Source organism: Myxocyprinus asiaticus, chromosome 22 (genome assembly GCF_019703515.2).
Source record: "Myxocyprinus asiaticus isolate MX2 ecotype Aquarium Trade chromosome 22, UBuf_Myxa_2, whole genome shotgun sequence".
Taxonomy (NCBI): domain Eukaryota; kingdom Metazoa; phylum Chordata; class Actinopteri; order Cypriniformes; family Catostomidae; genus Myxocyprinus; species Myxocyprinus asiaticus.
The window spans coordinates 13208843-13235559 of NC_059365.1; the positions used below are offsets into that span (position 1 = coordinate 13208843).

Below are 26717 nucleotides of genomic sequence, written 5' to 3' on the forward strand. Positions count from 1 at the left end.
ATGTGAGCATCACAAAAAGTTAGAGATCTTTTCACTGGAAAATTTGTGGAACACTGTAATTTCTACAACCCAAAAGGAAAGTATCTGCAGAGCACAATAAGCATGAATTAATTAAAATATTTATATTGTTGCCACTTGCACAATATAATTGTGCAATATATTGCATACACTGAAAATATTAATGCCCCTTCAAAAATGTTACATCATATTAATGTTTTTTATTTATACCTCCTTCACTTGTGCTCAGCATATTGTACATCTGTTCTCCGTGTCTTGTTGAATTAATAACATCAGACACATGCTTGCATTTTAGATTTCCCTTGAGGGTTATGAGTTCAAATAGACCAGCTGGCTTAAATCTTTAATCTTCACTGTATCAAAAATAACATGCTATGCTGTGGTTAAAGCCTGAGGGACATCCCCTCAGTAGACCACTTACAGCAGAGCATCTCTCTCTCCTCTACAAACCTCCTCCATCAGAGCACTTCAGCCACAATGTCCAACAATCACAACCATGTTGTGTTAGGTGAAGGTCATCTGGGAATCGTTGTGTTCTGTTAATGCTGACACTGTAACCTACATTACCAGATGAGCATTTAAAGTGGTCACATCACATCATGACAAATCAAACTCTCCTTGATCTTTTGAGATAAGAGTTTATTGAACTATGAAAGCTTACTGTATATATAAAAAAAGTAATTTATTTAAGCTGCAAAAATGGCTCGTTCTGTACTTCGGCAACTTATTGACGTCAGACAGAATAATTCTCTTGAATGCTTGAACACACGAGTGCCCACATTTACACATCAACAACGCATTCAGTATTCAGAAACTTGGCTCGCCAATTTACTTTTAAGTAATAAACAGAAAGCTGGATAGACACTATTATTTCTAAACGGCAGAATAACTAAGAACTAAGAGTAAAATGCAGGAAAATTCACCAAACCTTGAGCTGTTCCTGGCTGTGTGTAGAACCACCCACTCTGCATTTCTTTCTCAATAATCCCAACAATAGACACCTTAACAAAGTCCCTAAACATTTCAATCCATCCTTCACAGTTTCAAAAGCACATTTCAGCATGGATTGTTGTGTCACCTTGTCACAATGTATTGTAGGCTTTGCATAGAGGCAGTAATTGAAGTATGAGGCAGTTAAAACTATATTGGACCTGACAGGAAGCCTGCAGCTCGTGAGCAAAAGTGAGCTATATATATATATATATATATATATATATATATATATATATATATATATATACAGGTGCATCTCAATAAATTAGAATGTCGTGGAAAAGTTCATGTATTTCAGTAATTCAACTCAAATTGTGAAACTCGTGTATTAAATAAATTCAATGCACACAGACTGAAGTAGTTTAAGTCTTTGGTTCTTTTAATTGTGATGATTTTGGCTCACATTTAACAAAAACCCACCAATTCACTATCTCAAAAAATTAGAATATGGTGACATGCCAATCAGCTAATCAACTCAAAACACCTGCAAAGGTTTCCTGAGCCTTCAAAATGGTCTCTCAGTTTGGTTCACTAGGCTACACAATCATGGGGAAGACTGCTGATCTGACAGTTGTCCAGAAGACAATCATTGACACCCTTCACAAGGAGGGTAAGCCACAAACATTCATTGCCAAAGAAGCTGGCTGTTCACAGAGTGCTGTATCCAAGCATGTTAACAGAAAGTTGAGTGGAAGGAAAAAGTGTGGAAGAAAAAGATGCACAACCAACCGAGAGAACCACAGCCTTATGATTGTCCAGCAAAATCGATTCAAGAATTTGGGTGAACTTCACAAGGAATGGACTGAGGCTGGGGTCAAGGCATCAAGAGCCACCACACACAGACGTGTCAAGGAATTTGGCTACAGTTGTCGTATTCCTCTTGTTAAGCCACTCCTGAACCGCAGACAACGTCAGAGGCGTCTTACCTGGGCTAAGGAGAAGAAGAACTGGACTGTTGCCCAGTGGTCCAAAGTCCTCTTTTCAGATGAGAGCAAGTTTTGTATTTCATTTGGAAACCAAGGTCCTAGAGTCTGGAGGAAGGGTGGAGAAGCTCATAGCCCAAGTTGCTTGAAGTCCAGTGTTAAGTTTCCACAGTCTGTGATGATTTGGGGTGCAATGTCATCTGCTGGTCTTGGTCCATTGTGTTTTTTGAAAACCAAAGTCACTGCACCCGTTTACCAAGAAATTTTGGAGCACTTCAGGCTTCCTTCTGCTGACCAGCTTTTTAAAGATGCTGATTTCATTTTCCAGCAGGATTTGGCACCTGCCCACACTGCCAAAAGCACCAAAAGTTGGTTAAATGACCATGGTGTTGGTGTGCTTGACTGGCCAGCAAACTCACCAGACCTGAACCCCATAGAGAATCTATGGGGTATTGTCAAGAGGAAAATGAGAAACAAGAGACCAAAAAATGCAGATGAGCTGAAGGCCACTGTCAAAGAAACCTGGGCTTCCATACCACCTCAGCAGTGCCACAAACTGATCACCTCCATGCCACGCCGAATTGAGGCAGTAATTAAAGCAAAAGGAGCCCCTACCAAGTATTGAGTACATATACAGTAAATGAACATACTTTCCAGAAGGCCAACAATTCACTAAAATTTTTTTTTTTAATTGGTCTTGTGATGTATTCTAATTTTTTGAGATAGTGAATTGGTGGGTTTTTGTTAAATGTGAGCCAAAATCATCACAATTAAAAGAACCAAAGACTTAAACTACTTCAGTCTGTGTGCATTGAATTTATTTAATACACGAGTTTCACAATTTGAGTTGAATTACTGAAATACATGAACTTTTCCACGACATTCTAATTTATTGAGATGCACCTGTATATATATATATATATAGATATAATTTTAATTGTTTTAAAATATTGCCTTAGTCTTTCTTTACTGTTACCGGATGGCTCCAGACACAGAGACTACAAATCTTATTTTGAAATGTCTGAGCTCCCAGTTGTGAGCACACTGACGGCTGATTCACTGAGAAAGTGAATCTGATTCAAACTGCTAACCTGAGCTCCTGAGTTCAAACCCTCAGTTCTTTTCGGGTGATTCATGAAAAAGATCCGGTGCAGTGCAGTGAGCTCGTCAGAAACAGAACGGGTGAAAAGCGAGACACACTGGTTATGCACATTCTAAAAATATATTCAATAACTCACAAGATGATATCTGACGAAACCGCATATGAATGCACACAACTCGACTGTCACCAGTGGTGACTAGATTTATAAATTATTGTTGCAATCAACTATTTTTGGTCGCATTTGCGACCATTTTATTTGCAGTCTGGAGCCCTGCTGAGTTCATCGCGGCACATTCTGGGATTGCCTACATGGGGAAGGATACATAGGATACTACCTTAGAATATGGCCAAAATAAGATATCTTAGGAGATAGCGTTATTAAGTTACCTACCTTTTAGAACTTTTTTTGTGTCAGGAGCATGCCTAGCTGCCTCTGGAGGCAGCTCATTAGGTTGAAACTAAGATGACCAACTGAGCTATATGCTCGCACATGATATTTAACAGCAGTATTTCCAATATACAGATGTTTCTTGTGTGCTCTTTTCTGAGTAAATGTTGTAAGGTCATGGAGGTGAACAATCTAGAAAGGTCAAATTAAGTAGTACCAATGAAGAAAATTACACATGACAGTGAACGTAATGTATAGGTGCACAAGGCAAGAAATTGACTTATTCTTAGCTGCCTGTTGCACAAAGAACTTTCGAACATGCAAAAATGACCATCAGACATTAGATTTATGAGAATAAGCCAAGGAAACTATGAGAAACATTAGTATATAACAATCAATCAATCAGGAGATCTTCTACATTGCTGAAAGTGAGGCTTGATTTCAAAATTAGGAAGGATTATTGACAAGGCCAATGCGGCCAGTGCTCTGAAGACTCAGACTACCATGGGCCTCAAGGTTAGAGAAACAGTAGTGAGCAAAAATAGATTTAAAATTGAGAGAGATAGAAGAACAGTGCTTGACTCTGTGCCAGTGATTGTTGGCACAATGTGAAAAAAAAAAAAAAATGACGAAATGAGAAATGTTATCTGTTTCTGGTCCTTTCTCAGCACAAACACCGTCTTAACACCTTATTGAAGCTTTGATGTCATATACTAGTCGTAGTTCTTTTTGTGTCTTTTTTAGTAATATTTTAGAGCTGAGCATTACTAGAAAAACATACATTAACTATAGAAATTTCCATGGCTTTTCAATGACATAGGAAAAGAATATAAACCTTGTATCACTTACTTCAGGACGTGTGTAGAGCCGTTGATCTGTGTGGCCACACAGGGTGTTCCAGGCCCCAGGACGGAAGGTCGACGGTAACGCTTGTGTCCACAGCAGAGAATGATGAGGAAGGCACGACGGAAGGACTTATTGAGGAAGGCATAGAGGATGGGGTTGAGCATGGAGTTAATGTAGCCCAGCCAGAGACAGGCCGCCCACAGCTGCTCAGGGACACTGTAGTCTATGAAGGGATCCACCACATTTGTGATGAAAAAAGGTGCCCAGCAGAGGCAGAAGCAGCCCATAATAATGCACAGAGTCTTGGCTGCCTTAGTCTCTATGCGCATTCGGTGGTTGCGTTGGTGGTCCGCGCTGTCAGAGGCCGCGTTCCCCGCTCCTCCAGCCCGCTGCAGCATGTTGATCTGCCGGGCATGTTCCCGTGCCGTGACATAGATGCGCTGGTAGGCCAACACCATCAGGATGAGTGGTAAGTAGAAGGCCACAACTGAGCAGGTCAGCGCGTATGGCTTGTTCACCATGAAGACACATACTGTGGAGTTGCCAGAAATCTTCCGTTTCTCTATCTGTGGAGGGGGAGATGTGTACACATTCAGCTTATGCAAACACTAAAGAATGTGGCTTTTTTTTTTCTTTTAGATTTCTAGTGCTTCTCCCTTTGCATATGTTCATTAAAATTCTACCCTATGAATGTCAGTCCATACCAGGAACAATTGTGGACCAAAATGACTGAATTTCCTGTGGTTTTTCTCAAAAACTCCAAAGTGTATAATGATTGTAAAAAAAAAAAAAAAAAAAAAAAATAAATAAATAAATATATATATATATATATATATATATATATATATATATATATATATATATATATATATATATATAGTTTAAAAAGGATGTCTCACTTTACCTTTATCATTTTATCATATTTTAACTATATTACAACAATTTCTGATTTATTCTTGAAGAAATTCAACAGTATACATTATATAGTTACAATTTTAGTAAATGCCTATTTCACAAATGAATCACAATGGCCTTTTCCAGCAGTCAAAATGGGCCCACTTTGCATGTCCATTGCAACAAATCTATCCCTTCCCACTAATGTCAAACAATTTGTTACAGTGTTACTGGGGTTTAGAAATGTGCCATAGTTCTTTCTGCCATCTAATGTTTGAGGAGAAAATGATATTCAATAGGTCTTTTACCACTGGGGGGCCTTTAGCCCCACTGCACCCTATAATAAAAAATCATGTTAGTAAAAACATATTTACTAACATATTACTGTTCAAAACTGTAGAAAATATTCTCCCTGTGTGTGGACATGTGCATGTGTGCACAGCCCTTTTGAGAGGAAAGTATGCAATTTGTAGAAAAGATGTAGTACCCAATAGGGTTGCTCCGATACCAAAATTTTGGCTTCGGTACGATACCAGCTCTAGTACCTCGGTATCAATACTAACTCGATATTTAGGCAAGAAATAAACAAATTCAGATTTTTGATGAAATTACACAGAAAATTACTGACAAAAAGAACTGCATAAAGTCTTATAGATACAAATTAAAAACACTATTTAAAGATGTATTATATCCAGAAGGTCAGAAGGCAAAAGGTCACAACTAATTCTTCCAGTAGGGGTCAAAATGTACCCATCAAGACAATAGATGGAACAATTTGTTTTAAATTGTTATTTAACGTTTGGTTCCATTACCAATAACTATGCTGTATAACTATGCTTTATAACGTAAACTACCTGTACCAGGTCAAAAATGACCCTTAGACAATAGGAGGGTTAATTATTTTTATATAACATTTTTCTGCCTCAGACAATGCAAGTAAACATTGGTTAAAATAGTACACCTACAATAAAACTGTAAACTAAAAAAACAGATATATTAATAATTAGACCTGTTGCGATTATTATTATTAACAGTGATTTTAAGCTTTTCAAGAATTTGTTATGCTGCTGTCAAACATGGAGAAAAGAGATCTGATAACCTCATATTCAAATTTTTTTGCGGAATCATTTTGGAAATGCATACGGACATACACTGTTTACAAACATGCTAGAATTGATCTGATTCATCGAGGGAAGTGTCAGTGATGAGAGCCATTAATCACTGCCTGTTCATCCAGCCCTATCAAATTATAGCCCTACATGCCTTAAACCCACCACGACAACATAATCGATAAAAAACTAGCACATTTTTCTCTCATGAACTATAAACAAATTTCATATCAGCGTCAGACTTTTTTTTTTTTTTAATAAGCTGGACTTTGGCCCACAATATCATTGATATTCAACTTCAAACCACTAATTAGTCCTTTTGAGAAGAGCATTTGGTGGAAGCTTGACTCTTTCCCCATCTCTGAAAATGTGAAATAATTATCAAGAATAGGTGGCCATTAATATATGTGGACTTACACAAGGTACTCAAATGAAGGTAGAATTAAGTTTAAAGAGAGGTCCAAGTTCACAACTTCTTCTTTCTTGTTTTTTTTTTTTCTTTTGTCTTTTTTAAAATTGGGGTTTGAAGGAGGCTAAAATATATACATAGTTTTTTATCTGACATTACAAACAGGGAAAGATAAAAACAACTTCAAGTCTGAATTATATATTTAGTGAGTTCTCTAAAACCTTTAACTACATCTATGATAAAACAGATAATGTAGACTGAAAAACCAAAAACAACAACAAATCAAAACATAAATCGTGTCGCATGTTTCTGCACACTAGCGTTAATGCTGCATCAGAAAATGCTTTGAATCCATTGGTATCAGTGGGGATGTTGCGTTGCAAGGATGTAGAGAAAAATTCAAGGGATTGTGAAAGTAACTACAATCAAAAGTTGAGAACATTTTCACTTTTGCTGTAACCAGGGGGTCAGGAATTGGCTAGGTAGCATCGCCCCATTAGCCCTTGCTGGTAGATGCTGGAATTACACCATTTGGTGCCAAAAAAGCATGTTTCCTCAGTGACGGCCATTAAAAAATAACTGTATATTCTGACAAAAAATTATATATACACTAACCAAGCACTTTGTTAGGAACACCTGTAAACCTTCTTATTTCTGTGATTATCTAATCAGCCAATTGTGTGGCAGCAGTGCAGTGCATAAAATCATGAATAAAATAATGCGGGAGCTTCAGTTAATGTTAACATCAACCATCAGAATGGGGAAAAAAAAATTTATCTCAGTGATTTCAACCATGGCGTGATTGTTGGTGCCAGATGGGCTGGTTTGAGTATTTCTGTAACTGCTGATCTCCTGGGATTTTCACACACAACAGTCTCTAGAGTTTACTCAGAATGGTGCCAAAAACAAAAATCATCCAGTGAGCAGCAGTTCTGCGGACAGAAATGCCTGGTTGATGAGAGAGGTCAACAGAGAATGGCCAGACTGGTTCGAGCTGACAGAAAGGCTACAGTAACTCAGATAACCGCTCTGTACAATTGCAATGAGCAGAATAGCATCTCAAAATGCACAACACATCGATCCTTGATGGGCTACAACAGCAGAAGACCACATCTGGCACTTTATAAGCACCATAGTGTTCCTAATAAAGTGCTTAGTGAGTGTAAATTGCAAGTATTTATATACATTATAGCAGATGTTTTATTAGTTACAGATTGTTTTTTGGAGGGCTTTTAAAAGTGTGAAATGACCCAGGCATCTGTTGACCACTGAGAATTTTAGAAAGGTGGGTCCAGGTGTGCTTTAAGAAAGCCAACCGACCTGGCTCTTTCCACACTCACAAAATGCATCTTATGCATTCCTAGCCATCAAACGCTCCGTCTGAACTTTCTCTAGTGTGTAGGTGCCCGTGAAACCCGTCTGCTAGAACATTACATTTACATGTGCATGTCAAAACTGGAGAGAAATTCTTTCTTGACATCATTCCAATTCCATTTCCTTTTCTCCAGCATGACTTTAATTAAGGTCTCCACCCTGGACCATTTTTGTTTTTTTACTGAAAAGTAATGGATTAAGTTCCCTACCTGAGACTCTGACATTTAATTTCCCACTCAATCATCCCACCCCTCAAAGAAGGTCTTTATGAGAGCCCCTTCATACTGCAATTGTTTTCCTAGATACACGGACAGTGGCTTGGGTTTCTGCGAGTGGATGCAAAATTGCCTTTTTCAAACTGCATACAGAATGTAGAAGTAATATGAAATGCTTAAAAAAGATTTGGCTTTTATGATGTGAAAACACATGCGTCACAAGTTTGCTGGAATTGCTCATAATCACTACATGCACTTTTTATAGAGCATTTTAATAATCCATGCATCCTCATGTTTTTGCTCTTATTGTAGACAAGGTGACAGAGAATCAAAGAAACATCATTATTAAAAGATCCAAAGTCAGATTGCATTCACAAACCTTATCAACACAAACAGACTGTAACATCTAAGGGATGTGACTCACCAAATCATTTATTCCAATACTGTTCCAGCCTTGCATTATGGGTAAGAAGGAAATAACGGTTGGGATTATCCAGCATCCACCGATCATTAGAGCCACTCTCAGTGGTGTCATCTTATTCCTGTAGACTAGTGGCTGGCAACAGATGGCATAGTACCTGTAACAATAGAGGAGCACAAGTTATGGTAAAATTATCTTGCATAATCTTTATTTGTTCAGCAATACAGTAAAAGCTGCTTATGTTGCCTGCAAAATAACTGTACATAGCCACACTTAATATGTTGCTGGAAAAAATTAGTACATAACCATACAAAACATACTGCTGACCTTTTTCTTGTATGGATTTTCTTGAAAACTGTAACTTTAATACAGTATGCATGTAAAAGACAACAAGGCACAATGGTAATCCTGAAGGATGATGTCCTGTCAATGCCCCTGGCTGACAAAATGTCAACCGATCAAGCATCTGGAAAATTCAGGAATCAGAGATTCTGTCAACCTGCTAGAGTCTATTAACCTTTCTGATCTTTTGGTCTCTAGAGAACCAAGATCATCTGGTTAAATGGCACCATCAGTATTCTGAGGTACCTAAGATTCTTAAGAACACATATTAAAATTTTTTGGTGTAGAACTCTGTGGAGTTTTCTGCTGGGTTCTGTGGGCACAGATTTGGTGTGGGCACTGCCATTAACACAATTAAACTGATATTTATCAATACTTATAGCTGTGCTACAATGCCTAAGATAAGGAACATGATTAAAAACAATTTTACCATTTATTTCACGCTATAGGACACAAGCAAAAAGACAGACAGAGACAGAGCAGGCATACAGCAAAGTTTTTAATTACAGAATTGAAATGGCAATAAATCAACTCTGTAGAAAACCATATATAGGTTTAAAATAAAAGGAAAATCAAAGCATAGGACACTCTTGGTGAATGACTAAATGGTTGAATGAATGAATTAATGAATGAATAGCACTCATCTAACCAAGAATGCTCTTAGTTTGAGAGAAATAATGAAGCCGATTTAAAGGTGAAAAGCAGGCCTTGGTCTGCAAATAGGTGTAACTTAGTGACTCAGATGAGCCTCACAAAAGTGTCACTATTTAAAAAATGTGAGTGTACATAAAAAAGTCAAGCTGCACAATACAGCCACTCAAAAAACTACTGCGTAACACTTCACCATTTTGTTTATTTTTATTTCAATAATAAAAATTCTGTAGTCGACATCATTCAACATTATTTCCAGCTTAGGTGATGTGAACTGAAAACAAAAGTTGCTGCACAGGCGGAGGAATGTATTTCTTTTTCATGAAACATTACAACTTTACAACAAATAAGACAAACATATATATATATATATATTTAAATAATATGGACTGACAAATCATGTGCAATAAAACCAGGAACGTGAATTAAGAATGACAATAGGGCCAATTTGACTTTACCTATTCTCTATACGATATATGAATCTACTGTACTGTATATGACTCAAAGATTCAAGTTTTTGACATCAACATGTCAAATGTACTTTCAAACAAACATCAAGTCTGTTTGAAAGTACATTGCTATAATCTGTTAATCGTACATACTATAGTGATACCAGTGTGAATCTCGTCAATGAAATCACTGACGAAAATGTTTGTTGATGAAGGGTTTTTTGATTTCGTCAACGATAACGAATATGAGACTAAAAATACGCATCATGATGATTTTATTAAAGCACAGTGTTGACGAAAATATGTCGAGAAAAGTAATACTGCAAGATATTAACAGTTCAAGATCTAAACAGAAGAACAAACATCTAGAGGAACATCTTTTTATAGATGAAGATATTAGATATGGATTCATATAATCCAATAATCCAGTGTGTTGGGGATTTTTATGCTTGATCTGCATGAGTTAAATGCATTGAACATCGGCAAAATGAACTGCTTTAAAACGGATTAATTACCTCACTCAAACACATCCTATTTATGTCTACAGTACATGAGATTAATCACTATATCCAGAACATATATGTAAAATAACAACTTGAACTAAGTTATGCACTAGTCATGAAATGCCTAGCCTGAATTGCGTAATTCTGTGTTGTGAGTGTGCTGTTACTGTAAAAATTACACAACAGGCACTGCAATATCCTAAACTGACTAAACAATTAATAACAGTCTCTAAATCATGAAGAATTCAGAAATCTCTAAGCTAACTTCTCAAGAGTAGCTAATACTTAATTATATTAATTATATGCTATTATTTCAGGTGAAATATCTTTTATATGTTTGATACAGTACATGTTTAAATTAAGAAAATGTTTATACATCTTTTCTAAATGTTTGAATATTTGATTAAAGTGTGGTCCATTACAGTTTGACATACTTTTTTTTCTTCTAATTTTGCACATTATCATCAACTGAAAGATATTTTTGTTGACTACAATTATATGCCAGCCAGAGCTTCATGAATATGATATAATGAAATATTAAAAACATCAAAAAACTAAAACTATGAAACAAAACAAAAAACTGTGTAAAAATTAACACTGTGTGAAACTCTGAATGGCGCAAGCTGATAGGTTCTTTGAACTTGTTATCTGTTAGCCAATCAGCTCGCTCACATGTGATGTGTCAAGCCAATCGGCTCACATGGCATAAACTGATAGGTCCTTTGACATGCATTCGGGTAGCCAATAAATTGCAAACTCCTCTTTGCCTAACATTTAAATTAGCTCAGTTTGCAAATAATCCGATTTAACTGCAGCATGCTGCAAGAGTTTTTTTTAAACCCTCCACCTCCCCAGCTGCAGTTGTCTGTATCTGTAACATGGGGATTTTATTTATGTCTATTGTTTGAAATAAAAAACAATTAATGCCTTGTTGAAGAGCTGAGCCAATGTAAGCACTGTGTAAATCTAAAGTATCCTCATAACACTGGGTTTTTGTGGACAGAAGAGAGGATGCGAGGATTTCTCTGCATTAAAAGGCCATTGTCAACTCTACTACTTCCTTCAGTGTACCACTAAAATAAAAGCTTCCCCCCAAAATAAAGGCCTGCATAGCTATGCCGCATGCAGGTTAAGAACATATTACATAAATATGGTACTGTTTAATAATAATAATAATAGTTGTTTTTGTTAACATTATACAAAAATATATGTTCCATTATCATTTCTTAACTTAACTTATTGAGTTCCAAAAAATTATGATCAAATGTAGCAAAAACAAAAACAGGTACACAGTGAACAGATACAATGTGAAGATGATGCGAATCAATTTTTTTTCTCTCTATGTTTCACTGTATTTTTTTATCTTTCTAGTCTGGTTCTTTTTAAGAAAGCTCAAATGTGAATACCCTTTCTTTGAACAGAATTTCTATTGGCAGTAGAGCATGTCTGCCCATGACATATTTTGGTCAAAAGGAAACACTTACTAGTTTTTCTTTTAATGTGAATAATCATATCGCAGTTCAAATCTCAATTGCAATATTTAAAAAAAATAATCCCAATTAGATTTTTTGTCCAACTCATTCAGCCCTAAAACCATCCAACATTTACTTCCAATCAAATTCTAACCCTTACAATTTGCCATCTAGTGCACATTGAGAGAAAGGCAGAGGTGAGTGGACATTTTGTGCCTTTCTGTCAAGGATGTGTGGTTGGACAGGCCAGGTAATTCAAAGACAGAGAGAGAGACAGGAATGAGGGAAAAGCCACAGTACCAACAATCCTTTAGACCAAATGGGACAAATCAATCTTTCCTTCTCTCTTTGACCCAGATGTGTCAATGCTTCAGTCTGTGTGTGCTGAGGTTCCTGTTTATATCATGCCTCTGGTAATGAAAATCTGCCATTCCTACCATGTGTTCACCACAGAATGTTTACAGCTGGCAAAGAGTACTAAACTCTGCTCTATGTCAGAGGAAGTGCAATGCGTCAATGTGACCTTTACCCCTTCAGGTGAGAGTCTGGCCTTTAAGCACCTGTGCATGGCACAGATAAAGGCTGTGTCTGAAATCTGAAAGATTCAGCCTTTGCAGGCAGTATACAGAGGTATCAAGACACATTTGAATTGGGTCAAACAAGATGCCTTCATCTAGTCTGTGTCTTCATTATTTTTAAGAGCAGCACAGATTTACATTTAATCATCAGCCAAAGTGACATACAGATGAGGAACATCACAAGTAACTTATCATACACGAGCCAACAATTTTGCAGAATCTACTGCAACAACAAACTTGTGAGTTTAAATTTTTTATTTGTGGTGCTTTTAAAGGGATGTATTGAGAGATACAACTTCTATGAACGTTTAAGCGTGTTGACAACGCGTGGTGCTTTTGTGTGTAGTCATTATCAGCATGGTATCTACAAAAAAGTTGCATCTCAATTTGTTCTCTTTATATAAAGCATTGCTTGTGTACAAATTCCACGCATTTAACAATAATTAAAAATTTTAGTCAATATCAGACTTTAAATCACCTGCTGTAAGCAGTTTTCCTGTTATTATGCATAGTCCATGTGTTTATTTGTGAGGTGTGAGGTTTATTTTTATGGAGTCTGTTACCGATTCTTATAGTAGGGTGTCTAACAGACAAAAAAGAGCAAAAAGCTGTTGGATGCCGTGAAATGCTTTTGAAGGATCGAGGATCGTCCTGTGACTTGAAGCATTCTGGTTACATTGAAGAGCAGCATGCTGCACACGGGATGCGCATAAACAGTGTTGTGTCCTATACTGGAGCGTCTCTTCCTATTTATTTGTACCTCCTATTTATTTGTTGTGTATTTATTAGTTTTCCTATTGTAGGGCTGTGCTAAGTGTCCATATATCCCTAAGAAATGAATCTACTAACACGTTTAATTATGATATATTGACTTTTTGCATTAGTGCTGTTGCATATTAAGAGAATTTGCAAAATAATCGTAAAACTGGTTAACCATGATTTTTTTTTCTCTCAGATGGTAATCTAACCTTTAAAAACTCACACTGTGGCATTCCTAACTACAATGTTTGTGCTGGGCACCCCAGATAACATCCTGAAACACTTTATTGATTCTTTATATAAGGCTGTTTGAATGGAGCTCACATATCATTCTTCTGTAACAAATTTGGAAAGGTTAGGCCTTCTGAGATTTGCAGAAGCGAGGGCAAGTGTTTGTTAGTGGGTCAGTAGAAGCTCTAACTCTGCATTACTTACAGTACATGTCTTAAATCATTCTCTGTTAAAGTGTCAAAATACTTTCTGCTGTGAAAGGGACCAGAATTCCTTCGTGGATTACCAGGCTAAACACAGTGAAGACTGGAAGGCAAACCAAAACCTGAACAACGTGTGGAACCAACAGAGTGACAAGACAGGACCAGCTAAACAAGGAGAGCGAGGTTAGCACTCAACTTAGTATAACAATCTGGCAACGAAACAGAGAAAAATGAGGGCATATGTTGGGAGTGAAATCAGGCTGGAACAGGTGTTGCTCGATAAGCTAATCAGTGGCATGATTGGCGCCACCCTGAGAACAATGAACGTACCCATGGAAACACCGATCATGCCAGTTGAGCGCCCCTGCGAAACATGAGGAGAGAAAATGACAAAACAAACAAAACAAACCTGCGGGCTCACCAGAGCCGTGACAGTACCCCAACCCCAATGCTTTTCAGGTGCATCGGCACCTCTGCAAAAAGGCGTGAACAGACGGAACCTGGACGTCAGGTCCTTGTGCGGGGAACAGAGGGGGCTGGTAACCGAGGTTGCACTGGAAGGGTGATAACCCCGTAGACGACGACTGCAAGGAGTTATAGGCGTACTCGACCCAGACTAAATGATCACTCCAAGAAGACGGATTACGGGAGGCCACACAATGCAGAGCTTTCTCCAGCTCCTGATTTGCCTGCTCAGCTTGTCCATTAGTCTGGGGATGGAACCCTGAGGACAAACTCACTGTAGACCCCAGCTGTCGGCAGAACTCTGCCCAAAAACATGACACAAATTGGGGGCCTCTGTCAGAAATCACATCGACCGGGAGACCATGAATACGGAAGATTGGTTAATGACTACTACCGCTGTCTCCCTTGCTTAAGGTAATTTGGGGAGGGGAATAAAGTGAGCTGCCTTCAAGAAACCAATTCACTACAGTCAAAACATCTGTGTTGCCATGGGAGGGGAGACCAGTTACAAAATCCATGGCTATATGCGACCAGGGTCTCGAAGGGGCTGGCAGCGGTTGGAGGAGCCCGGCTGGGGGTTCACAGGATGTTTTGTTAGTCTCGCAAGTGGGGCAAGCTGCAACGAAGTGACATACCTCCCTGCAATGAAGTGACATATGCGTTAGTGATGGCCAGCAGAATCGTTGTCTAATGAGCGTCTGTGTATGAGTTGCCCCAGGATGACAAGTGACATTAGACAAGTGACCCCACTGTAAGACATGCGTCTGGACAGATAAATAAATAACCGACCCGCTGGGCAAGCGGCTGGAGACGCGGTGTTGTGTAGCCTCCACCTCCCAGGATACCATGCCCACCGCGCGATTGGAAGATAGAATGGTATCAGGTGGGACGGTGGAGGTCTGGACTTCAAAACATTGAGAGAGAGAGTCTGGCTTGATGTTTTTAGGCCCCGGGCGATACGAAAACATGAAATTGAAGTGTGTGAAAAATAATGCCCAGTAGGCCTGCCTAGAGTTAAGATGATTGACGCTACGAATATACTCTAGGTTCTTATGATCTGTCCAGACCACAAAAGGCACCCCTGAACCTCTAACCAGTGACGCCACTCGCCCAAGGTCAACCGGACAGCCAACAATTCTCGGTTGCCGACATCATAATTCCGTTCAGATGGGGTTAAATGATGCGAAAAAAGGCACACGGATGCATCTTTCTGTCCGAGGGGGCGTGCTGGGATAGGACTGCTCCGAAACCAACCTAGGACGCATCCACCTCTACCACGAACTGATTTGCGGGATTGGGAGTAATTAGAATAGGTGCGGTAGAAAACCACTTCTTTAATTTGGAAAAAGCATCCTCGGCTACCGGGGACCAACAAAATCAGTGCGAGTGGAGGTGTGATCCGTCAAAGGTGTGACGAGCTGACTGTGATTTCAAATAAATATCCGATAAAAGTTAGCAAGAAAAGCCTTGTGATAATCTGGGGTTGGCTAATCGGAAACAGCCTTTACCTTATTCGGGTCCATGCACACTCCCTCGGATGAAACAATGAACCCCAGAAACAGAGCGGACTGTACATGAAAAGCACACTTCTCTGCCTTGAAAAGCCGATTCTCTAACAGTCACTGGAGCACCCGCCTGACGTGCTGCACATGGTCCTGTATATTCTGGGAGAAGATCAGAATATCAAGCACATTATTCACAAGCCCCTGGAAGACGGTGGGGGTGTTGACCAATCCGAAAGGCATAACCAAATATTCTAAGTGCCCCCTATGGCTGTTAAATGCTGTCTTCCACTCATCCCCCTCCCTAATTCGGACAAGGTGATAATTGTTGCTTAGGTCCAACTTCATAAAGACGAATGCCCCCTGCAAGAGTTCGAAGGCTGATGTCATCAATGGCAAAGGATAACGATTCTTTACCATGATGTCATTCAGCCCCCGATAATCTATACAGGGTCTAAGCGAGCCATCCTTCTTCTCCATGAAGAAGAACACATCCCCTGCCGGCAAGGAGGAAAAGCGAATGAGACCGGCTGCCAGAGAATCATTGATGTACCTGTTCATGACCTTCCTCTCAGGAGCCGAGAGCGAATATAGCCATCCCCAAGGCGGAGAAGTGCCAGGGAGCAATTCGATAGCACAGTCGTATGGGCGATGAGGAGGAAGAGTTGCGGTGCGGGACCTACTGAACACCGCCCTCAGATCAAGGTATGTCAATGGCACTCTGGATATGTCCGCTGGTTCATCCTGTAACAAAACACAAGACTGGACAAGGGAAACAGCAGCGTTAAGACAGTGTGACAGACAATAAGGACTCCAAGCAAGAACAATGTTGGTTGATCAATCGATGTGTGGGTTGTGCTTTACCAACCAAGGATTCTTCAACACTACCAGAGCTGATGGAAATGGGATAAGGAGGAAAGACAACTGTTCCATATGATTCCTGGAGATGAACGTGACCGGCTTAGAGGAATGAGTGATGACAGACAGTGGTGTTCCGCTCAAGGTATGGGCGTTTATAGGTTCATCCAGCCGAAACGTGGGAAGTCGCCATTTGGATGCTAATTCAAGGTCCATAAAGTTACTCTCAGCGCCAGAGTCAATCAAAGCAGAAACAGTATGACATGCCGATCCAAGCTGAAGTCGAGCTGGAACAAGTGTCCGAAGTCCAGGGGATTTATCCAAAGGTGCCGCGCTCACCAGTAACCCCTCTCCTACCAACGAGCGATGTCTTTTTAACAGACAGGCAGCAGCATGGTGACCCGGGGCAGCACAATACAGACACAGTCCATTAATAAGGCGCTGCTGTTTCTCCCTACAAGAGATTTGAGTCCTGGTGACTTGCATGGGTTCATGATTGGGTTGAGGTTCTGATAAGTTAGCTGGAGAGGCAGAGTGGGTAGGATGATCAACCGCCATAGCAGGTGCAATACAGCGTAGATGGTGATGGCGATATAGAGAACCGTGACACTTATATATTCACTTCTGTCTCTGGCTGAATGATTAACAACGGGTCATCCTTTTAACACCTACCTACATCCAGACTGTTGTGAAATAAATTTTGAAAGACCAATTTTTGGGTTGATTGTCAGCCATGGTCTATTGCAGCTAATGCCAATGTGATTGGTGCAGTGTGTTAATGGAGCAGGGAGCGGATTTGTGTGATTTTGCCTGAAGCAGGGATTTTGTTTTTTTTAAACTGGAGTGTCTTTATTTTCTCTCGCTCCAAGATACGGCTCCATTGCGAGCATAACACATGTTAAAATATACTGTACTGGTAATTCAATTATATGTCAGCAAGAATTCACCACACAGTGTTACAGTATTAGGATATTAGAATGAATGCAAGCTGGAAGACAATGATAAAAAATAGAGTTAAAATGACGGAGAGAGTGAACACAAGTGTGGGAATGAACAAAGACTCGTTGTGGAATTTTAAAAGACATGTCTCAGGAAATCCTGAATCCAATAAGAAAAAAATCCATATTAAATCTCTCTCCTTTTCCATATGAGAAGTCTATCCCAAATTTTTATCAATATCAGTATAACATCATACTAATGCATCACCATCACAGCTGTAGAAATTGTGCAAGCATGAGTTTTATTTAACTTATTTTGTGTCCAAATGTTCATAATATATATATATATATATATATATATATATATATATATATATATATATATATATATATATATATATATATATATAAAACACACTAAAAGATCATGCTAATGAGACAGTGACTGGGCGCACTGTATACAATAGAGTGAACTTAAGGGGGAATTCAGAAATAATAAACTGTGCCCTGTTAATGTGCTGTTTATCTGCACTAGATCCCTCCGCTGGTTTAACTGATTTATGCAGATCAGGCAAAGGTGCAAATATGCCCAAAAAAATCTGTGCTGAACACAATTTAAATAACGCTATTCCAGTCTTGCAGCAGACTGCAATCTGGTTCACTCTATCGGGACTGTACAGCATCACTCCTGTACTGTGATGCAGATATGTGAATCATCTGTTTACCATGCGGGGTGTGCGCCTGACTACACCATGCATCTGGATATATGTCAGGTTATAACAGACTTATCCATCACTTGATCACTATTTAATGAATTACTACTGCTATGATTAATAGGAAATGTACATAAACATCTCTTTATAATAAAATTCAGTTTACCATCTGCTTTCCTCAGGTGGTAATAGCGTGATATTAATTGCGTTGGGCAAATAGCACAGAGTTTTGTGAATGAAGTGCAATCTATAATGAGTCTAACTTACAGTTCATAGAATGGAGGCATGTTTGCACAGAAAGGAATGATAATTACTTAATTTAAATACTCAAGACACAGCGCTATTTCAACACTGATTGTGGCAGCTTAAATTAGATACCAGGGGGTTAATGAGGAATTATTTTTGCGCTGAAATACCAAGCACAAAAGTTGCGCAACTGTCTAGTGAATTTGCCCATCAGAGGCAAATTCTCTCACCAGTGAGTGGAAAGCGAGCAAAGATCATGTAATAGAAAACCCGAAGTGGAATTGGAACAGAGTTATTACAAAATGCTTTGAGTGGGGAGTGCAAATTGATGTTGCTCCACTCACATACTCTGCCAACCACAGCCCAGCTGAAGATGGCTATCATCCAGCCAGTTATATGCACTTGTTCACCTGGCTTATTGAATTTTGACCATGGCACGTGTAAGCGGTATCTAAGGGGATGAAAGCAACTGCAACGGAGAACAGAATGCAGACTTGTACCATAATTAGTCCCCATGATCAATACGACCAGAGACAGTACTCATTCTCTGAACAAAGAGTGTATTTCAGGATCTCTGAATCATTGTCTATAGGGTGTTCATTGCATTTAAATTTGAACAGCATCATGAAATCAAATCTTTGATTAGAATTACTAAATGCAGAACCAAATTGCCGTTTTTGCACATCTCCTGAAGCATGTATGAATTATCAGTCATGCAAATAAGATTCCCTAAGTTTGCCCCGTGGGGAAAATAGCATCGTGAAAGTCTGCATGAAAATACAATTCAATGCTTGGCTGCAAAGCATGTGCTTTGGAGAAACTGACCTCCAGTCAAATGAAAAACAGACGTCTGGCCTGAGTGGGCAGACACCCAGTTCTAATGACTTTAAGCCTGTGAGCAAGAGCCACCTATATCACAGGCTCATGGCTCTTTTGACACTTACCCCACTTTCATTGGCTCTTTCAAGTAACGTTTCATTGATCAGAGGAGGAATATAAGTGCTGTGGTGAGAAGTGCGGCTATTTTTAGTAGACTTTATAAACCGATGTGCAAGCAATAAACCCTCTCTAAAGTTACGAAGACACTGCCTCGTGATATAAGTCAGAAATTGTTCTAGAGATGGTAGTCTGGACAGAAATCCAATGTGATATGCCTACAGAGTCAACAAGCGAGTCCTTGCAGGGAACAACATATCTCTGGCAGTAAAGCAATGTGGTGAATCGGGCATGCCTGGAGAACACTCTTTATTGTTGTCATATAAAGAGCATGACAGTAAAAGGTCAAAGTTATTTGTGATAGAGCTGGTTGAATTTGCAAGCTGATATTGCAGGGGAAGATAACATATTCATGCTGGTTTGCCAAAAAAAAAAAAAAAACATAAAAAAAAAAAAAAAAAAAAATATATATATATATATATATATATATATATATATATATATATATATATATATATATATATATATATATATATATATTAAAGAGTGCATCTTTATTTAAATGATTAAAACCTCAAATAAATTCTTACAGGAATGCAACAGTTAAAAGAGGTTCCAGTCACATTACATAACAGTCTACGAAATTTCAAAACCGCAGCCAAAACAGCTGAAAAACATTGACAGCTCCCCTGTTGATCTTTTATTCCCCGTGTGGAGGCAGATCAGGTGCACCACTCGACATTTTATCTATGGAGTTCCATCTCTCTCTCTGCTGCTGAGGTGTGCAAATAGTCGTGACATCAGCAGTTCCTAGATCAATTTAAAACTTACACCATATTCGTGCTTGGTCAGAGATTCTGTGACTGAAGTTACAGCATATGGTATTTTGTCTGTTTAATGCAATGTTTTCATATGTACTACATTACATTCAGCAAATTTTTCCTGTTTTTCAGTAAAATGATCTTAAATATCCTAAAAACTAGATAAATTCACCTGAGAAGCAAAATTTGTTATAAGCATAACCTTCACTAAATTCAACTAATTCACTAAGTTAACATGAAACAGCATTCAAAACCAATATTTACCAATATAAAATTTCGGAGCAAAACAGGAAATTAAACGATAAACATTTTGGTTCACATTATTTCCCACCAAGGTGATGTCAGCCAAAAATCTGACATCATGAAAGATTTACAATGAATGATTACAAAGACAAACATTTTTTCTTTGGAATAACGTGCACTGGTGAATCATTAACCAATTTGACTAGGAACATGTATTAAGAAAGTGCAATTTTGCTTCTTGGGTAAATGTATGTTGAATTACGATGTTTAGATGTTCCCTGTCTGTCACTCAATCAACGTTGTGTCGATGTAGTAACACTAGGGGTTCGATCTTGAGAGCCCCAATCACCTTTGCTTAAAATAGAAAAGGCCAATGAGAATTGGCAAGTGGAATGTGCATGCCACTCTCCGCCGGGACATACGGGTATAAAAGGAGATGGCGTGCACCACTCATTCAGATTTTTTCTTTGGAGCCGAATGCATGCTTGTGTTCATCCTCTCACCTTTTGCTTACGCTGCTGGATTTTACAGCGCATATCAGCGGACACCCTCGCACAGTCAAGTGTTGTGTTTCCCCCCTGGGTGCTTCGGCGGCTGAGTCCGCGGGCGCTAAAAGAGTATATTCAAAAGAGTATATTTCCTTCTAAAAGAGCTTGCACAAACGCTTGTCGTCTTTTTAAAGATGTCCTTACGCATTTGCACTACTGGATGTGGCCATTATCTCTCCCCTCCGGACAGCCATGAAATTTGCCTCGAGTGCTTGGGGCCCCAGCAAGCCGAGGCAGCATTCGTAGAAGGGACTTGTTCTCATTGTGAGAACATGCCCATTAGAACGTTGCGGTCACGGCTCACTTCCTTCTTTATGAAGCAAGGAGCCACCGCGGCTGCTCCCCAACCTGGTCCTCCCTGGGCTTATGCTCAGCCGGCCGGGTCGGCGAGCACCGTGAGCGATCTGGATGTGGACATGGGAGCATTTCTGCCGGCTCAGCCCCGCGGACCTCCCATCCCCCAGCATGCTCGTTCTATCTGGAAAAGCTGTCGAGCGATACAGGCGGTCCGCTTCAGGGTGGATTTAATGTGTCGTTCGCAGTTCGCGACGAGGATGAGCTTTCGGTCGCAGCATCGGAAGGTGGGCTTCTGCTATCGGAAGCGGACGAATCTTTTGAGCTCCCGCCCATGGGCGGTAGAGCACAGGATGAGGCGGACGCTGAGATGGCAGCTGTGCTTGCCCGGGCGGCTGCGAACATCGGGCTAAGTGGAACTCTCCACCCTGCCCTGAGCATTCGCGGCTGGATAATGGGCTTCTGGGCTCGGAGCACGACTCACGGCTGCGCCCTGCCCCGGTGCCTTTCTTCCCGGAAGTGCACGAGGAGCAAACGAAGTCGTGGAAGGCACCTTTTTCTGCCCGTACATGCTTCGCGGGCTCGTCCACCCTGACTACCCTCGACGGCAGAGCAGCTAAGGTATATGTCGAGCTCCCCCAGGCACGGAGCAGCACGTCCCCCCTGGGCTGTCTTCCAGGTGGGGCGCCTGCTCTGCCTTGCCGCAAACCTCCCTGCCTGGGCATGGTAAGTCCAGTCGTCCCTTTGGTACCACTGACGCGGGGCTGGAGGCCTGTTTAGCGCTCTCCAGCCCCTCGCGGTGGCTCATTAGGACGATTTGCCTTGGCTATGTGTTCCAGTTCACCAGACGCCTGCCCAGATTCAGTGGCAGGCATCCTCTCCACTACGGTGTGGGGCGAGGGTGCCTCCATCCGCTGGGTGAAGGGAGCAATAGAGCCTGTACCCATAGCAGAGCTGCACGAGGGCTTTTACTGCCCTTATTTTATCATACCCAAGAGAGGGTGAGGGTTGCGTTCAATCTTTAATCTGCGTGCCTTGAACAAAGCTTTACAGGATGTTATTTCAGAAGCACATCCAGGCGTCAGTACGACGTCGGGATTTGTTCGCGGCCATCGACCTGAAGGACTCCCCTTCGGTTTGTCCCTGTCCCCTCGCGTCTTTACCAAGGTTGCAGAGGCTGCCCTGGCCCTACTGAGGGGAAGGGTATACACATTCTCAATTATCTCGACGACTGGCTAATCCTAGCTCACTCACGAGACCTATTGTGTGCACACAGGGACCTCATGCTTCAGCACCTCGACCGACTCGGGCTGCAAGTCAACTGGGAGAAGAGCAGGCTCTCCCCTGTGCAGAGCATCTCTTTTCTCGGTATGGAGTTGGACTTGGTCAGAAGGTGGTGGTGCCAGTGAAATAATTTCAGAGGCTCCTGGGACAAATGGCATCCTCGGCGGCGGTTCTCCCCCTCGTGTTGATGCATATAAGACTGCTTCAGCACTGGCTTCAGACTTGAGTCCCGAGGTGGGCATGGCGCCACGGCACCCGGCGTGTGACCATCACACTGCAGGGCTGTCAGACTTTCAGCCCTTGGTCGGACCTGGCGTTTCTATGGGCAGATGTTCCCCTAGAGCAGGTCTCAAGGCATGTCATGGTCATGACAGACGCCTCGAACTCAGGCTGGGGCACCGTGTGCAATGGGCAGGCAGTCTCGGGGCTCTGGATGGGGCCCCTTCTCCTTTGGCATATCAACTACTGGCAGTTTTGCTGGCCCTGAGGAGGCTTCGGGCAAGCACGTGTTGGTCCGGACCGACAACACAGCGACCGTAGCGTACATAAACCGCCAAAGCGGTGTATGCTCGCGTCACATGTCGCAACTCGCCCGCCGCCTCCTCCTTTGGAGTCAGCATACGTTGAAGTCTCTGCGAGCCACTCACCTTCTGGGCATCCTCAACCATGCAGCGGACATGCTCTCACGACAGGTAGCGCTCCATGGGGAGTGGGGACTCCACCCCCATGTAGTCCAGCTGGTTTTGGAGAGATTTGGGAAGGTGCAGGTAGACCCGTTCGCCTCCCAAGAGTCCTCTCACTGCCTCCTTTGGTACTCCCTATCCTAGGACCCCCTTGGCACAGTTGTCTTGGCACACAGCTGGCCTCGGGGTCTGCGCAAGTATGCGTCTCCTCCAGTGAGCCTCATTGCACAGACTCTGTGCAAAGTTGGGGAGGACGACCAGCAAGTCCTGTTCGTTGCGCCGTACTGGCCCAACCGGACTTGGTTCTCTGATCTGATACTCCTGGCAGTAGCACCTCCCTGGTGCATTCCCCTGAGGCAGGACCTTCTCAGGGGCAGGGCACGCTCCAGCACCCATGGTCAGACCTCTGGAATCTCCATGTCCGGCTCCAGTACGGGACACGGAAGACCTAGCGGGACTTCCGCCAGTGGTGATAAATACGATCACTCAGGCCAGAGCCCCCTCTATGAGGCGGCTGTATGCCTTGAAGTGGTGTCTCTTCGCGAACTGGTGTTCTTCCCGTGGGGAAGACCCACAGAGATGCACCGTCGGGTCTGTGCTGTCTTTCCTTCAGGAAGGGCTGAGGAGACAGCTGTCTAACTCTACCTTGAAAGTGTACGTGGCTGCCATAGCAGCCTATCACGACACACTGGACGGGAGACCCTCACAACAGCGTGACCTGATCAACAGGTTCCTCAAGGGCACAAGGAGGTTGAATCCTCCTAGATCACACCTGATTCCCTCTTGGGTTCTCTCTGTGGTCCTACCTGCCCTACAGAGAGCCTCCTTTGAGCCCCTGGAGCAGGCCAAGCTCAGCACTTTGTCTCTGAAGACAGCCCTCCTGGTGGCGCTCATTTTCATCAAGAGGGTGGGGGACCTGCAGGTGCTCTCTGTTACCAGAGAATGCCTGGAGTTTGGGCCGGCACACTCTCACGTGATCGTGAGACCCTGGCCCAGTTATGTGCCCAAAGTTCCCACCACTCCTTTTCGGGACCAGGTGGTGAACCTGCAAGCGCTCCCTTCAGAGGAGGAAGACCCGGCCTTGTCTTTGCTGTGTCCAGTTCGCGCCCTGCGCATCTATCTGGACCGCATGCAGAGCTTTAGATGCTCGGAGCAGCTCTTTGCCTGTTTTGGAGGACAGCAGAAGGGGAAAGCTGTCTCCAAGCAGAGGCTGGCCCATTGGATTGTGGATGCCATTTCTCTCACATACCAATCTCAGGACTTGCCGTGCCCCTTGGGAGTCTGGGCGCACTCCACTAGAGGTGTTGCGTCCTCCTGGGCACTGGCAAGGGGGGCCTCTCTAGCGGGCAAATGCAGAGCTGCAGGTTGGGCTACACCCAATACCTTTGCAAGGTTTTACAACCCATGCATAGACCCGGTTTCGACCCGAGTGTTACACGGTAACAGCAGGTAGACTGGGCGGCCGGTTGGGTGTATCGCTTGCATTGCACCTTTCCCCTTTTTCAAAAGGTGATAATGTGCACCTTTTTGTCCACAACAGTTCCCCTGCTGACATGACATTCTTATTTTTAATGGAATATGTGTACAGTTAGAAAACACATCCATGGCTTGTTTTGATGTAAGCTAAATGACTTTGGCACACCTTTGGGATAGTTTATGCATAATGCATCCTCTAACTGAACCTATTCATGACACTATAAAGTACATCTTTACTTATCATAGATATTTCACAAATCTTAATGACCCAGAAGGCTTCAATGAATTTCTCACTTGCTGAAATACACAACAATTATCAAGTGAAATTACTGAAGGTTCTGAAACATATGTAAGTGGCTGCTAGTGACGCACAAATAACACAGCTAACAAGCACCTACAATTAGCATTCAATTGGAATGAGTCAGATGAGCGGAGGCATAATAGAGAGCACTAAATTAAGCATTACATCAACAAGAGACAAAGATTCATGTGAAGAGATTCACGCAGTATCAGAGACTTTAAATACATGCTACTCGTTGTGTGAGGTTTGCATGAGGAATGAGTCATGTTGAATATTCATGATTTAGCTGGTGATCTAAAATTAAGGAACATTGTGAATATTGCAATGATTTTAATGTGCTTTTTATTCGGTAATTAAGTTTTCTAAACACAGTGTAATTTGAGTATTTGTAGATCATTCCTTTTCTCATGATTCGCAACTATGAGAGAATTAAAGTTGTAGTTCACCCAAAAATGAAAATTGTGCCATCATTTACTTCCCTTCAAGTTGTTCCAGACTTGACTAGAGTCTGGAACTTTCTTCCATGACACACAAAAGGAGATGTAAGACAGGATGTTAGACTCTGTCACAATTCACTTTAATTGTATGGATAAAAGATGTAATGAAAGTAAACAGTGACTGAGGCTAACATTCGGCATAACATCTCAACATTGTGATTCATGGGAGAAAAAAGTAATATGGGTTTGGAACATCATGAGGGTGAGTAAATGATGACATAATTTTCTTTAATGGGTGAATTCTTTTTATTACCGTGTATTTTTATATTGATTCATAAACTGAAAATTAGATATAATTTTAAAAATTAATTACATTTAAAGCTTAAGTGTGGGAAAGCATGCCTTGATTTCTTTTAACTTGGTTTAAATGAAACATTTTGAATGTACTTGGCAACATTGGCTGTTTTCTTTGAAATTATGGATCCTCTTATTGAAAAAAGAAAAATTACATTTCAGACACATACATATCAAGTTATATATTAAAACAATTGACAAAAAGGCTTAAAAAAACTGTATAAAGATATCCTTTTTTCTATCCAGCCCTAGTGAGAAATGAGAGGAGACTGCTACTAAACCCGACAGCCAAAATAAAAGGAGAAAGCAGCTTTTAAGAAAACGGCACAGCATGTTTGACACATTCTTATATGAGATGACATGCCTATTATTGCTCTTTGTGCTAAGTGACTACCTGAAGGACACCCGGCCAGCCTCTTTGTCAAAACTCAGAATTGTGAAATAGCTGTTTCCCTTCCTCAAGATTCATGATTATAATAAGTGCTGCCTGTAGTCTAGTCGACTGTAGCTTCGGCATTCCTCCACACTCAGGAAAACATTACTCTCCTTATGAAAATCACACAAGGGCACACCAGTATATGCCAGCAGAGCTGTGAATGCAAGGCACGATAAATAGAAAATAGAAAAAAACAGATGGACAGAAATAAACTGAGATAGTGAAGTTACTACCATAAAAAGTTGCTTGCCACCATATTTTATTTTTAAAACCCTCGAACAATAGCAGAACAAGCGAGACCA

At 41.2% G+C, this 26717-nt stretch overlaps 1 protein-coding gene across 2 annotated transcripts in view; it reads right to left on the reverse strand.

Moving 5' to 3' along the window:
- The window catches only part of LOC127413173 (5-hydroxytryptamine receptor 4-like), a 189584-nt gene that overhangs the window by 47738 nt on the left and 115129 nt on the right, over window positions 1-26717 (reverse strand). For both annotated transcript variants that reach the window (XM_051650052.1, XM_051650053.1), the window contains exons 5-6: window positions 8696-8849; window positions 4274-4836 (exon numbers count right to left, since the gene is read on the reverse strand). In XM_051650052.1, coding sequence (XP_051506012.1) covers window positions 4274-4836; window positions 8696-8849 — 717 coding nt within the window. The remainder of the gene's footprint in view (window positions 1-4273; window positions 4837-8695; window positions 8850-26717) is intronic.